The sequence below is a fragment of the Ylistrum balloti genome, unplaced genomic scaffold, assembly GCF_031769215.1.
Source record: "Ylistrum balloti isolate Yb309-2 unplaced genomic scaffold, AGI_CSIRO_Ybal_v1 Utg370124, whole genome shotgun sequence".
Lineage (NCBI taxonomy): Eukaryota > Metazoa > Mollusca > Bivalvia > Pectinida > Pectinidae > Ylistrum > Ylistrum balloti.
The window spans coordinates 684,063-700,567 of NW_026782139.1; the positions used below are offsets into that span (position 1 = coordinate 684,063).

The 16,505-nt window shown below is 32.8% G+C and overlaps 1 protein-coding gene across 3 annotated transcripts; it reads left to right on the forward strand.

Moving 5' to 3' along the window:
* Positions 1–547: 547 nt before the first annotated feature.
* On the forward strand, positions 548–12,795 carry LOC132550428 (gamma-butyrobetaine dioxygenase-like). 3 transcript variants are annotated; one of them, XM_060214497.1, is made up of 16 exons: positions 548–854; positions 2,871–2,976; positions 3,303–3,426; positions 3,524–3,612; positions 4,548–4,675; positions 4,981–5,117; positions 5,527–5,585; positions 6,150–6,225; positions 6,560–6,607; positions 7,089–7,213; positions 8,229–8,369; positions 8,693–8,753; positions 9,840–9,893; positions 10,148–10,216; positions 10,689–10,799; positions 11,679–12,795. In XM_060214497.1, exons 2-16 carry the CDS (start codon positions 2,945–2,947, stop codon positions 11,784–11,786), a joined length of 1,362 nt encoding a protein of 453 aa, XP_060070480.1. In that variant the 5' UTR covers positions 548–854; positions 2,871–2,944; the 3' UTR covers positions 11,787–12,795. The 3 variants fall into 3 exon arrangements, with proteins under 3 accessions (XP_060070480.1, XP_060070478.1, XP_060070479.1); XM_060214495.1 differs by having other exon boundaries at positions 3,347–3,426; XM_060214496.1 differs by having other exon boundaries at positions 3,347–3,426; positions 4,984–5,117.
* Positions 12,796–16,505: the final 3,710 nt, after the last annotated feature.

Here is a 16,505-nt window from a genome sequence, read left to right on the forward strand (position 1 = left end):
TTTGGTTTCAAGATTTATGTAAAAATTAATGGTTTCCCCTTGTGTCAGAAAATAAGGTTTTGAACATCCCCCTCCCCCCACCCATCCCCCAGAAGAAAACAAACAAAAAAACTGCCTCTCGAAAATATTTTGACTGTGAAATCCTTTAGAAATATACTAGAGTATAAGTATTTGGTTTCAGGTGTTCTGTAGTGAGTAGATATAACTTCAAAGGGTAAGAAAAGATAGAACTATTTGGTGAAAAGACGTCGTTTTCGGTGTGTGATAATAATGCTTGAAAGTGTTTTAGACGTTTTATGTGTTATGGTTCCGGTCCAAGTGTTTACAGACTTGCCTAATCTAATATTGAGTTAAAAAAAGTCATGTATGATGATATATAATGTCAAGGTTGTGGAAGTTTGCTGGCATCAATACACTCCTTTATAGCTGTACTAGTGTTGTTTTTTTGCATTGATACTGCAGTTGGGACTTATTAATATTGATGGCAGGCGAGCTTTGTAGCGTGGGCGGTACTCTTGTTTAGTATGCAACCGATCCACTGCTACGGATATCGTACACAGAGGGTGTGCTACAGTACAGCTGTATGATATTCATACGCCATGTTTACATTTTGGATGTGTATAATTATATCAATATCAACCAGGATAGAATTTTAAGGTCGTAAATCATCCTCGCCCTGATAACTTGTTGTAGGTATGGAGGCAATTACTACAGACTCAGAAATCTGACAAAATAGACATACAAAACAGTTGGAAGACAACAACATTCCTCGCTAATGTACGATAACATGTTGGACTCGGCATGATAACTTACTATTCAGTCAAAGGATTAAACTTTATGTGAAATTTGGTCACGTAAGTATATTTTGACAGATGGTCACATTATGGGATTGACTATACATACCACACCGTACTTATATACGAACAGGCTACAGTACAGAATATTATACATGATTACATGACCTATTTCTTCTCTCTCTATATATACAGATCATGTGTTAAGGAGAAACGTGCATTGCTTTCTCATTTAATTCGTTTTCATTTCAGAATATTTTATTGTTAAGATCTTAAATGACAAAAGGAATTGAGCAGCATACATAGCCTTTGAAATCTCTCTCCATACATTAACAAGTATACAGACGCATACATTAACTAATCACTAGATTACAATATATATAATACAGCTCTAAATAATGAATAAATGAGAAGGACATACTACCATCAGTTATCATTAAATGAGTGAAAATTCTTACCATAATGTCCAAATGTCCTCTTAAATGGAGGTAGACACAGACTCATGTTGTCCATAAGTTTTAAGTGAAGAACTAAAAGAAAGCCAGTGAAGCATGCATTTATTGATTATATTGTTGTGGAGAAAACTCGTTTTGTATCAATAAACGAATATGTTTATTTATTGGTTGATTCGTTCATGCCTTCTTAACAAATAAAAAAAATCAATGGAAAAATTGATATTGCGATATCAGTCAAGCCTATCGAGTACGTTGAACTTTATATCTAGCGTGACAGATTTGGGAACGCATGTAGTATAAGCGATGTTTAGGTAGGGGATAGTAGTACGCTGCGAAATTCTCAGATAAGTTTACCGATACAATTTTTTATTGCATTAATAATTTTCAATGATTAATAATTAATGAATGAAGTTGGAAAATTATCGACAATATGGTGATTTTACATTTTAAATACACTTATCTACAAATCATTTAGATACATAGGCTGGTGACAAAGACCAGTAGGTATACATGCTTGTAAGTATATATGTATGCATCAGCTAGTGAATATACATTAATACATAGGCTGACCAGGATAGATGAGACCAACATTACAGAGCCCGAGCCTTACCTGGCTCCATTAAGGAATTTAATGATATACGTGCACAACGGTACGGTAATTATAAATTGATATTTAAACTCGAACATGAACTATTAAAGCTTGGTGACAGTTTTTGGCAAGCCTTCGTGCTCGTTTTTAACTCTATGTTCATGTATATATTTATATCCTGCTGGTACTGACATTGTTGTCTTCGTTTTAATGCGTCGACCTAGTGTGTTATGTCTAGCGAATATGCATTAACTCGCTGTTGTGGTTACGTTGCGTTACTACACATAACTGGTGCACGTGTATACTGTCAATACTGGAGGTCGAGCGTTTATATTTATAGTTGGTATTTCAGTATGGAGTCAGTATGGGGAAACCCCATAAAGAAACGATTAAATTAAAAAAAAATGAAAAAATCTTTGTGTACTTTACTCCGAGACCAGAATAGTTTTTCTTCTTCATAATCGTTTTATATGCGTGAAGAATTAATGGATATAGTAAGTTATCTCTCCTTACCGATAAGAATAAAAATCATCTAAATTTTAATCTGAAATTTCATTGTAGGAACTAACAAATCCGTTAGTATAATGTTACCGAACTGACTAAAAAGATTTAGTATGCAAAATTTATGTGTGACCAAACTGCTAAGTTGCTATTCATTACCGTAGATTTTGAGGAGGCATTACTATCGAAATCTCGAAGTTATATTATATAGGCGACACCGTACTTCTGAAATCACCATACAGCGCTGACTCGTTATTGCATTTGCATTTATGTAGTTTTGGAATATTTTAAAGTGTTTATCAACAAAAGCAAAAGATGAACTACCCATTTTCTAATCTTAGTTGGTCAATGTGTATGTTAATGTTTATGTTATAACAATGAAGGAAAAACAATGGGGACTACCATTAAGTGAAGAGAAAATATTCAAGTTAACAAAGAGCACAGATTACCCGATAATGTTTATCATTTATGTACTTACAATGTACCCTAACCAAGATAAAAGGAAACACGTGATTTATTTTTTATCTACAGTCACATTCGTGAACTAGAGACAACATGTTAAAGTGTGTACAAGGTCGTCGCCGTCTCCTGAAATTGGTTTCTAGATGTTCATCGGTTGGATTTACATTCCAGACAGGTAAGGATTTATTATGTTCGTCCACACCATGACTTTAGAAATACTCTTCCTGTTACAGAGTACCTAGACTGAACATTCTCTTAACAACCTACTTGTTAGTGGAAGTAGCACAGTTCCTAGATGAAATAAAGCATCTATTAGTAAGTTGTTGTCGAACAACGGCAGTAAAAACATGTGCACGGTTTCAGTGCGTCCCTTTAAACTGTCTTACCCTAAGTTACTTACCAAAAGGCTTATTATAATGGCGGGTACAGTAAAACGTCGTACGTGTCATATATGATAAATTATCTTGTAAGATATAAACACATTTTATTTTCTTTACCCAGGTTGGGTCATTTTCAACATGTTTTGGTTCTGGTATATTCCCCAGGGCCGGCTGTTCCCCTGATCACACCGCAAACATGTCTCTTCGACCGACATCTTGATCGTCATCAGCCATTTTCATCAGGAGTACGTATTGTGTTTAAACTCTTATGATAAAATTACTATGTCCTACTGTGTTGTTTATCTGTATTATCTTGTTGATCAATTTTATATCTTCACGCAGACACCTGTTTCTCCATCAGCGAATACCGTCAACATAGTGGACGACGGACGAAAAGTGGAAATAGTATGGAACGACTGCAAAACGTCGAGGTATGGAAGTAACAGAAACTAAATAAAACTTTGTAGTGATAATATTTCACAAAAAAACAAATTCAATACTTCTGGCAATTTGAGGTAACATGGCATTATATGTAAGTTTAGATAAATTGCAAAATACTATCATAACCTGCTGGAAGTTGTATACAGTATATATTTCATGTGTACCATATACCCACAACATCAAACGACGAAATCTTACTAAGGCGCCACTTGAAATGTGTTCCTTCAAAAATTAAAACAGAGGAAATTAGTTACCAACTTTTGGTGAATGATTTTAAGGGCACGTACCGTAACATGATCGATTACTTTTCCAGGTGATATTTGCATTATATTATGTTTCTAAAAACTTTACATCTGCTCCTGTGTAAGCAAACAAACACCAACATTTTCTTATCTGTATCATCATGAATAGGCGTTCTTATGTTAAAATCAGTAGTAACAATGTACTTTCTACTATCATCTATATTAACAAAACAACTGGAAAATCACTAATTCAACACGTTTTCGCTATAATATTATCGTCATCTCATCACACTACCTAATATCTAAGTGTACATACGATTATACCAAAGCCGAAAAGGTCTGTGATTGTTTTATTTTCTCGTTCACAGTAAACTTAACACTGGTCATTTGTCTAATAAAGCTGTGAGTGTGATCATCGGGACGACATAACTCAATCTTTAAGTGGTTGTCTTATACAAGTACCTATTGATACAATCGAACCTCTTTATCTCGAACTAGGCGGGACCACGGAAAAACTTCGAGATAACCGAGGATTCAATATTAGTGAGATCGATTGTTTTGTGACAGACAGGGGCCAAAGAAACGCTTCGAATAAAACGTGACTTTCGAGTTATACGACTTCGAGATAACGAGGTTAGACTGTAAAAATGTTCCGAAATGACTTGGTTATCATCTATGTCTAGATTTCATGCCGTGTGGTTGAGACACCATTGTCAGTGTGAAGAATGTTTTGATGCAGAAATCAACCAGGTGTTGATAGAAATAGACAAGCTGCCACTTGATATCAAAGCGACGAACGTCAGAATAACAGGTAAAATAAAAAAGGAGAAAAATGCCAATTACAAAGTAAAAGGATGACTAAACCACATGTTTCAGAGGCGTAAGCATATTCTGATGCATTGTCGAAACTCGACAACTATAGTTAGAACGGAAACTATGAATTAATTCAGTTTTTCTTCGATACAAATATTCCCCAAAACGTTTGTTTGTTGCTCGATATGTCAGGTTTTCAATTTTGACACCTAATGCGGGAGGATTGATATCGTCCGTGATTCTTTGTCACTCGGTACCAACATTTGTTTGACCCTGTTATAAAATCTTAATTAATCTTTTCAGAAGATGGGAAAGTTTGGGTAGAATGGAATGGAAATCACATTGGAGAGTTTAGTACAGCTTTCTTGAGGAAGCATTGTTACTCTGGAGACAGTTTAACGCAGAAGAAAGCTTCCCTTAAGACGTCGTTATACACAAAGGTATTGATTTGGATATTTTCTATAATACAATAAGCTGCTTGATTCCTCAAGACTACCTCTGATCGTATTGGCGTCAATACTTAAACTGACATTGTCATTTTCTGAATTTGAATTCACAACCATTTACCTATGATAGAATTTTATTCGTTTTCCTTTCATTTTGCAACACTTAGAAATATCTATTAAAAATAATAACAAGTGATATTTCCTGCTTTAAGAGCAATATTCTTTTAAAGAAGACAGCAAACTTCTAACGATCTTTAGAAGTTAATACTTATGATCCAATGCTCACCCACAAGATGGAGTAGTTATTGCACATATCGAGAAGCTGTATATATATATATATATATATATATATATATATATATATATATAACACTTGTCCTAAAGCAGCTTTGTTTGTATCCAGCCTACCTTGGCGAGTGTCACGTGGACTGACTGTGAAACAGATGAAAAACACATATACAGGTACATTTTGTAGATACTTCACTCTGCGATCGATATGACACCAGCATAGAAGATAAACTATTGGATAGCTAGTTTGTAAAGATTTGTCTTTATAGGTGAAAGATTATCAACTGTGAACTATTTCATGGTCGACGGTATGATAGCTATTCCGTGCTTCATGTCGAATGTGGTTTTATAAGCTAATGTAAATTTGATACACAAATGACAGCATCTATATTAACGTTGATCAAAATATCGATCAACACTATTGTAAATGATCAAGGTCGAATATTGGTTATCTGTTATTTGGAAGCTGAAGGTGTTAAGGATGTAGTTTTTCATGTATTTTATGTTTGTTCGTGGCTTAAATATTTTGAAGCATTTACTTTTATAATATAATGAGATATTTTTAAGACGTTTACACAAGTTACTTATTTTCCACATTAGAAATCAAAAACTGGATATGAAGGTGCACTATCATCGAGAAAGAGAATTAAGTTTTAAAAAGTTGAAATGACACATTCCTTAGTAAAGTTCATATTTGATATATACCTGTTTCTCATTCATAACCTTGGTTTATTTCAGATTATTGAAGGATATAAACGACCATGGTTTGGCAATGGTCAAAGCAGCTCCTACTACAAAAGAACTGTTAACAGAGGTAAAACGAACAAGTTGATATAAATGTTCATATGCTTGACCAATACACTGTGGGGCTTTTTACGAAATCAAATTAAACTGATCTTTCGGAAAACAATTAAGAAACGATGGACACAGACAAGGCAAATTTAAATACGTAAGTTTCATCGTACAGTTCGAATTTCTTAATAAATAAATAAATAAATGAAAAAATAGCTGTGGTGCGTTAAAACGATCGTAAATTATATTGTCTTATTGATTGGAGGTAATCATGAGCTGAGCATTTTTTCTTTAAGTTACACGTAACATTTCAAAGATTACTGTGTTGTAATGGAACTTTACTTTTTCATAATTAGTTCGTGCCAAAGCATATGACGTCACTGTGGGATAACACATATGGAAAGGTATGGAAACTATAGCAAATCGGGTAGGAATTTTTCGAGATGCAAGATCACAGCACTTGAATAAGAATTATGTCGATTTCCTCAGGGGTTGATAATGTGAAAAATAAATTATAGATATAACGGAAATTTTACCATTGCAATATACCGTATTTAGCATCATGTGTAATTTATCGTATTAAATACCCTTTTTGTTTTAGTTATATCATCAATCTATTATCAATGTATTATATATCATGTCAGTGCTGAAAACTTCATGAGGATATATGATATAAACGTTATATTTCTTAGAAATGAGACACATCACATAGTCCTTTCCGAAATATTTGGTTATTCCTGGTTATTTGTGATATTATATTTTTTTAAACTTAATTTTTTTGTCCAGCGGTGTCGTTCATAATATTCTTATCATTCAAATACAGATATTTACTAAAAGTTGTGACATAATGTTAAATTATATCGTTTCACAAAATATTGTTTCCAGCTTTATGACGTGACGTATATGGAAAAAGCGACCAATTTAGCCTACACGCAGAAAGCGTTGCAGTTTCACATGGATTTGACGTTTTACGAGTCAACCCCCGGAATACAGTTTCTCCATTGTCTTAAGTATTTACTTCTATTTCAATATTATGTAATTATACTGTTCATTTCTATGCTATCCCTTCATTGTTAGGGGTTGGGGTTAGAATGGGTTATGCAGGAATTAGTTTGCCCCTCCGTCTATGGCTAGGATTTGTATTCTTTTATTTCTCTGCGATTTTTTAACTGATTATCGAAGTTGTGCCCCGATTTTTCCTTATTTCGACTTTTCCCACTGAAAGTGTGACCGTTTACTGAAATTCTTTATTAGGGTTTGCTATAAAACATACACCTGATTTATCATGTGCTTTTGAATGAAGTATAAAAGGGACTATTTCAATGCTACAAAATGCAAATCAACAAACAATCAAACACCGGCAGCATCATCATACACCATTTTGTCCATTGCTGAGAGGAATTACTAAATATCTACCTAGTTATATTAATGGTCAAATTTGTCAAATGTTTTTCCATACGCTTATTATTTTGACACGGTTACTGATATACACATGTATAACGTATTTTCATTAATTTTTGTTTAGTAGGGAGTTTCCCTGTACTGTCTGTTCAACACATCACAAACAAATTGATATCTGATAGGTGAAAGGAAGTTGGTCAGCATTGATTGGGGATTAAGGGTATCAGTTAGCCCTCTTGGCAACTGTTCTAGTTCGTAACTGTTAATTTTACGTTTCCGTTTCCTAATAAGAACCCTAATAATCATAATATTAACCTATATATTAAACATAATAAACATAATTATACAACCTTATGCTCTAGGAAGTCAATTCCATTTTCCACTCGAAAATAGATTGAATTTCAATTGAGTTCAATCTTGTATTGCTAGATAATTTCGTATGATGAGATTTATTTAATTGTTTGGACATGCTATTTTAAAGTCTTCAGCGACTAGAAGAGGTAAACACTGCTGATAGACTGGAGTAACCAAAGTTTGCCATAACCTCAGAATAGTAGTACATTTCTGCGTTTTCAAATTTACAAAATCCGAGAGAATATTCTATTCATAATATGTTTTATTCAGATTTGATGAATCTCTCACTGGTGGAGAAACCACCTTTGTTGACATGTTTGCGGTTTGTGAGGAATTAAGACAAACAAATCCAGCTGAATTCAAGACGCTGTGTTCTGTACCGTGTACTTTTTCCAGGGATCATTCATCAAGGTAAGATGGTTATGTTATCAAATAGTTGTTGTGTTTTGTTAAAATAAGTAAGTGATTTATGTTGCATTTGCTAATACTGCGATGCTCATAGTTATAGTTACATGAGGTGTCAAAAACCAGTTTTAGATAGATATGTTTTATTTTTTGTGACATGAAATACCAAGTCAAATTCAGTGATAGATTACCACTTATATGTGATTAAGACAAGACATTTTAAATGTGTGTGTGTGTGCGTGAAGTACACCACGTATGTATAATGTTTTGATATTTTGTTTTGTGATGAATAGATATAACCAATTTTCATTTATATTTCTGTTTCTCAGAGATCACCCAGTTCACTTGGGAATACAAAGACCAATAATAAATTTAAACAGAGAGAAGGAGGTAAGGACAGGTCATCCTTTTTATACATGTATTACCAAGCATCAATCTGAATTCACACCATCATGCAAATACATATTAATTTCTCAGAAAATGTAAATATTATTCTTTTGCTATTTTTATTGAGTTAATAAAATATCACTATGTAGCAGACATTCATTTCATTCCTTAACAATCATCATATATGGACGGATAGAATATAATAAAGTTTGTTGTTGTCTCCATGCCGCGAAAGAAAGGAAGACAGATTATGATTGTTCTTTGCCATCGCCGTCGGTGCCGACACTATTTGTGATGCCATTATTAATGGTGAAAACATAGTTTACGTACACAAGGCATACAGAGAGATCTAGATTTGTGATGCCATTATTAATGGTGAAAACATAGTTTACGTACACAAGGCATACAGAGAGATCTAGATTTGTGATGCCATTATTAATGGTGAAAACATAATTGACGTGTTGATTTTGAGAATTGGTAAAAGCAACTTTAAAAATATTTTTGTGTACTCAACTTCCTGAAACAATTCATCTTCATGTAAAACGGAATTTTCATTTGCACCATTTAGGAGAGATTGTTTTAGGTATGGGACGTACTATGTTTGAATGATATTAAAAAGTGACGATTGATTTCTCAAAATTCATATATCAGTGTATAATATAGTAGGTACAATATGATTCATAGATAGATAGAATGGTGTAAAATCCAAATCAGGGCAAATGAGGAGATTGAATGACCTTGATCAATTCATCTTGATCTAAACCTAAAGATTTAATGGTATTGAAGAATTCAAGTACAGCGCAGTGAAATAAGATAATATATGTATGGGATAACGCAATATATGTGCATTCAGTTTCAAACCCGGATAAAAACTTGTTGTTAAAGTGCAAGTGATTTCAAATCGCTATAATCTGATGTAGCTAAGATATTAAACGAAAACTGGAAAAGAAAATCATTTTGAGTAATTTTGTTAAATCGCTAAAATTTCGCAAATTTTATAAGATAATTATATATTAACTGCTCTAACTGTCGAGTAAATTAATTGTTTAGGATAATATCTATACTTACTTATAGATATATTTCCTGTAGATAATTGGAGTGTTCTGGAACCCGAGTGTAGTTGGTGTACAGGGAATACCTGAGGTGAGACTCCGTTTTTGTCTTTCTGTCGCTTTCTCTTTGAACCATTTTCCGTTTGTATGTCCTTATTTCTCGGTCTATCTGTCAAAAGCTCTCTCTCTTACTCTGATATACTTCTATTGTGCTATTGGAGTAGAACTAATTAATCCACAACGTAGGTCATATTTTACTTATTTTAGAGATTTAAATTGTAGACATCGTTTCGATAATAATCCTTCAAAATAGATACATGTTAAGTATAATTTTCTGCTTTAAAGGATGACGTGGCAGATTATTACAAAGCGTACCAATTGTTCGCCAGAGCAATAAAAAACTTCCACACAAAAGTAAGTAAAAGTAATTAAGTGTTTCCCCATTCAATAGTATGACTACGCTACTACTAGAAACTTTTAGAGCCGAAATAGTGAAAGTGTCCTCGAGTAACTTTACATGGGCTTGCTCAGAACAAAATATGCATACACATCATGTAGTTTAGTGGTTTAACAGTGTGTTACTTTCCTGGTAAAGAAAGAAACGATTGTTTGATCTTAGAAATGTGTTGTTAATTTTCAACATTGAATCTTTACGGTTCCCCAATGACTCGTATAGATGATGCAATGATTTTGATGTAAATGTAAATCTCCTTGATTTTTTATTGTTTAAAGAATTCTAATCTTTTCCTTTATGAAATCTTATAGTATGTTTAAATAAAATAAACTTACTGGAGAGTATTATATATGATTTGTTTTAAATTGAAGAATTATTTAATTAATTATTATGTTTTAGTTCTAAAAGCACTTCTTTTCTAATGCGATTCAGAATGAGGTTCGCCTCCAGCCTGGAGACATCGTTGCATTTAACAACAGAAGGATGGCGCACAGTCGAAACTCGTTTGGTGTTGGCAGTGGACATGGTGAGCGGCACTTTCAGGTAAATAATTGTCCTTCACTTTATTGACATCAATACGTAACGTGACATCGAATAATTTGATTGCAGTAGATAATGATGTTTAAAGGGAAGTTTTGCGGTCGTCATAACAACAAAAAAAAGTACCAAAATGTCAACAGAATCAAAATCCAAACAAGATTGATATGAAGACTCCTGAAAAAGCCAATGGAGAAAAAGACCTCCGGAAGAGTAAGCATCGTCTGCTTTATCAACGATATCTGCTATGTAGATCTGCCACAGGTCCATTTAAATAAAAAATTTATCAGAAAATATTCCATTTCTTTGTGTGATATAAAGTATGACATGTTTGATGGTCGGTAGTTTGGCTCCGTTGTCGTTTACCTTGTTCTCATTTTTGGCAGGTGCCATCTTTTGCCATAGTTTATCGTATTTGAGTTGTTTTTGATACGTCGATTTTTTTCTTGTTTGATTTCAACATGATTAGTGTCACTGACAAAAATAGATCATTAACCATCTCCCCTTCCTCCCCCCTCCACTATCACCGTGTTAAGCGATTTATTTTGAGTTTGAATAAAACACTATGTTTACTTAAAATTTTGAATTTTGAAGGCTTTATAACTGACGAGGATGCTACTCTGTCACTGTAGTTTCATTTTATCATTCATAGCTTTGATACAAGCTCCCTGTTGTGTCTCTGCTAGGATTCCAATAAGTTGATCTGTTGTCTTGCTCACAGTAAATTAAACTGCCTGATAATGCTACATCGTCTTTAAGTTGTGCTGACTATTCAGGTAAAGATGGTCGTTCGCCTTTCATTGAAGCATTTTAAAAAAAATAATTTCTATTTCACGCGGAAGATACTAATAAGCAGTTATTAAATACATTTACGTTATATTTCAGGGTTGCTACATAAATATTTGTGAGTATAAAAGTCGCCTGATCCACCTCTCCAGGAAGTTTGGCGATGATTCAGCCATTAAACGGGTCGGTAACATGGATTGGACTTAGGACTGAAGGTCAAACTTTGGACACAAACAACACAAATAAAGTTTGAGAATTTTTACGCAGTAATCTTGATCATAAGTTGACAATAATTGATTGGTGCTTTACAATGTATTTAAGCATGGTATCTACCTTTTAATCCTAGATACATCTACCCTTCTATTTGCTTGTTGGAACCCCATTCACGAAGCGCAAATTTGTTTTCTTGCGACAGAAATATAAAATCTGCTGTAAAATCGTATATTTTTGTGGGGCTGAAAATTCATGGTCACAGTTTCGTTGGTACTTTACTTCTTCGTGGGTAAATCTTGCTCATGGCAACCAGAAATCCATTATTACTATAATTCTTTTTAATTTAATGTAACCACCACAAATATTATTGATTTAGCAGCACCTTACTGTATGTATCCTGTACTACGTCCAGGGAGCCAACGTATTCTTATACATAATTAAGAGATGGGATTAATACACGACAATTAACGACATTGGTTAATAATTTAACTTAACAGCAGAAGGTATTAACGACATTGATTTATAATTTAACTAAACAGCAGAAGGTATTAACGACATTGGTTTATAATTTAACTAAACAGCACGAGGTATTAACGACATTGGTTTATAATTTAACTAAACAGGGAAAGGTATGGGGGTGTCTTAGGTTTAAGGCATTTTGTAATGATGTGTTATATAAAAATACAGTCATATTTTGACATTTGCAAATTATATGCTTATATTGATTATTTAACAAATGTTTTATTTGGCGTATTAGTTGTCGTTGGAGCATGGATTTAAACGGGATTCGATATAGATACATTAAATACAGATTTTTATATTACTAATAAAAGAAAATTTGTAAGTACGTGAATAATGTTGATGAGGATACCGGTTTTCATTAGCACCGTAGGTTGTAAAAACGCACGCACTGAATTCGAACAATACGATCTATTTGATATATACATGGTTGTACGAAATACATGACGTATATGGGTGAAATAAACAGAAGCTGATAAAAGTATATGTTGTCTTCATTTATTTCATCGAGCTATTACTGAACATGTTTTACGATGTCTCTTTACTGTGATTATGAATATATCGACAATAGACAAACGCAAAATAGCATCATTTAACTTGTATATTGATATATGTATATACAAGAACATATATTGAAACTATATATAAGTAAATATACCATAAAAATGAATACTTTTACAGAATGTAATGGCACAAGTGCCTGTTGATTGGTTACTGGGTGAGTCGGAAGAGACTCGAACAGAAGAAAGAAAATTAATATTTGTAGTGAGCCCAAAAACGTAATCGCCTCTTATGACTTGACATGAAATAATATGATATATAGCAGACATATTATTTTCCTGTACGGATAACTGTGATATGTACGTTTGTAACAAAGTATGTTACAAATCTATGGTCAGTAATTTTTGTAGGATTTTTCAAGAGAGTCAAGAGCACAAATTTTGGAATTTTAACTTACAGATATAGTGGGTTCTCAGATTTTGAATGAGTTCCACAAGAAAAGCATAAACACAGGACTTGGATATTCTAAACATCACTGTATGATACGAATGCAAAACTACGAAAAAAATAATAAGATAAAACACATTAGTAAGCATAAGAAGTAGAAAGAAAATATGTGATATGGAATAACGGAGCCAACATTAAAATGGCAGAGTTAGAATAAAAATAGTTACACATCTTGCATACATACATAATCTGTGATTTTTTCAATGATCTAATAGGTTAAAGGAATCCCGAACGTGCACATTAATCTCATGAAATCCATTAACTCCAGTTAAAAGTTTATAAAAAATAAACATTTCATGAAAATAATTCAAATTATTCTAATGCAAAACAACAAACAATACACATGTTCTGTAAAGTCTTATTCTAACGATGTTGCTACAATCGTTATCAATACATAATTTTCTCAATTAAGAAACACGAATAATTTTGAAATTAAATTTGTGGAAGTATCCACACAATATCTTGGACTGGACATTTGGCTCGACTTTAAGTATAATTTTTGATATTAAGTCCAACTAGGAAAACATATGACCAATTACATGTACCCGTGCAATAATCACATTTAATAACATGTAATATACTGTACACTACAAGGCTATTTAATTTCAATTTCAAACAATTCTTTAGAGATATGAATACATATAATGACAAAGGGATAAGACCAAAGACAGAACCTATTCAAGTCCTGTCCAACACATGACATCACAATGGTACAAGACAAAATACATCAACATACAATATAGACATTAGATAATAAGTATACTGTAATGCAATACAAGGGAAGTAACTCATATATACATGAATTTATTATTGTTTATTTATAACATTTGGAATGAGGAATTTACTGGATTATAAAGTTAATTTCTACTCAAACACATGGAAAATTACATACTCATATATCATTAATAACTAGGCCATATATTTACAAATGTGTGTTGAAATTAAATTTCTTCACATCATCAGATAAAGTTCACAAGACCATGTGATATCAGCAAGGCCATCTACAATAGAGGCTCAGAAATGCAATAGTCACGAGTCTCATGCGCTATATTTAAGTACAATATGACTTAAATATCTGTAAAGTTCAAGCAATTAAGGAAAACTGTGGATTTTTTTTCAAATCTGAAGCCATATGCACATGATCAAGACCCTGCTAAATGATCTATATTGAGGTCACAATTTGAACTGCTACACCAATTACTTAATTGACATAATATAATATTACTTTTTCTTTTCCAAACAAATTTTAATACATCTGTATTTTTTGTGTTTTATATATTTTAAGAAATTGTTTTCTTGAATGGAAAAAGGGAGTGAACATTTTGTACTATTCATTTTTTTTCTGTTTTATTTGGATTAAATTATATATTCCATCTCTCACTCCAGTGTTCAATATTATATAAATCATCGGTCAAGATATGTGCAAATACAACAGGATTATCATCAGTTACAGCATATAACGATGGATCATCAGCATATCACTTTTAAACATTTCAAACGCTGTTAAATATATACAATAAAACATGATTGGACCGAAAATAAAAAACAAACAAAAAACCCCCAAAACAAACAAACAAATCTTTGATTTTTATACTGATCAAGACATTAAACTATTGTGTTATAAACATGAAAACAGTTCATGATTTAGGTTTGAATCCTAATTGCTGCTTAGTATTATGGTTTGTGAGATAATTGTACACGTATCTAAATATATTTTTCAATCGTTTTGCTAAAACTGGAAGAAAACTATTTCCTGATGATGATGATGATGATGATGATAATGATGATGATGATGAAAGTTTTTCGTCTCATTGACTCTGCCAGTAGCCGGGCAGAGTCCAATCGACGTCCGTCGATTCACTGGCGACGTGCCATTTCCTTTATAGATAGTATTTATATAGGCGTTCTTCCAACTAAGAGGAATAACCCCGCTTTGGATTGCCTTGTTAAAGAGTTAATTGAGTGAGAGAGATAAATTGTTTTTTTTTTCAAATCATTTTTGGTATCATACCATCTGGCCCAGCTCAGTTATTTCAATTCAGAAGTAAAAGTTGATTTCAAACATATTGTTGTGTTATTGTTATGTTTGCTAGAAAATATAGAAGAATATTAAAGTATTAGGAAGAGGGTCAGTCAAGGTCATCAGAAAACGTAGAGGTATACAGGAAAAGTAGTCATTAAGACATTCTGTAATCCTCATGTGTAAGGGGAGGACAATTGCTAGTTCTAACATTAAATATCTCTGACATTTTCCCCATCATTTGCTAGACGTATATTTATCACATCAAGACTTTTTTTGTCAGTTATCAATGTATTCAGTGATTATCATCATTAAATTTTGTGTTGGGTATATTGGTAAATAGGACCATGCGAAACTGAAATTGACAGGTAGTTCCCGTATTTCTGTTACGATGTCACAACTTCAAGGCACAAATGCATTGTGACGTCATCAGTAAAGAAATGTCGAGTAAAAATATCCTCACTTTAAATTAGTATCGATCAGGTAAAAGGCTGGAAGCCCTGAAAAAGGAAGAAAAAATCACTCTAGTTTCTGCAATTTCTTATGAATGGAAAATTATATAAGATCCTCTATTGACTGGAGGAATACAGATGGCACAAATTAAGCATTTTAAATAAGTTGTTTCCATATTTTTATTTTATTTTTTATTTTTAAGATTTCATTGCTTCCTCTTTTATACTTTATTCTTAACATCGAGTGAACATAATTTTTTTTAAACTTTGAATAAAAATAAGTGGTTTGCTTCAAGTGATGGTTTTGTTGTCGGTTCCTTATACTAACAAGATAAAGTCGCATCCAGGTAAACCCAAAAGATTGATGAAATGAAGACACACGATTTGGGGCAAAAGAGCTGTGAACAACGCGATCATGATCATCAGATCCAATGCAAGCTCACTTAAAATATGATAGAAATACGATCTTTTTGTCGAAACTGAAAATGTATTTTTTAGTTTTTGAACACTTGTGCAAATATTTCAAGGGAGAAACGCAACGTATTTCTCCCGTTCGAATGGAGAAAGTTCTTAAAAAGAAGAGAGGTAACATCAATATTCACCTAAACTAGAGATACGATCTGTTTCATTGGCTTTTGGCGGCTGAGAATCTTTTTATATACATGACCATGGAAGATTGTTGCAATTGCTATTTAGATATGCTCTCCCTTTTAT

Coding starts and splice junctions, on each gene's coding strand:
- LOC132550428 (XM_060214495.1), top strand. CDS start 2,895: ATGTTAAAGTGTGTACAAGGTCGTCGCCGTCTCCTGAAATTGGTTTCT. Junction 5,586..6,149: donor GATGAAAAACACATATACAG/GTACATTTTGTA, acceptor GGTTTATTTCAG/ATTATTGAAGGATATAAACG. Junction 10,217..10,688: donor TAAAAAACTTCCACACAAAA/GTAAGTAAAAGT, acceptor AATGCGATTCAG/AATGAGGTTCGCCTCCAGCC.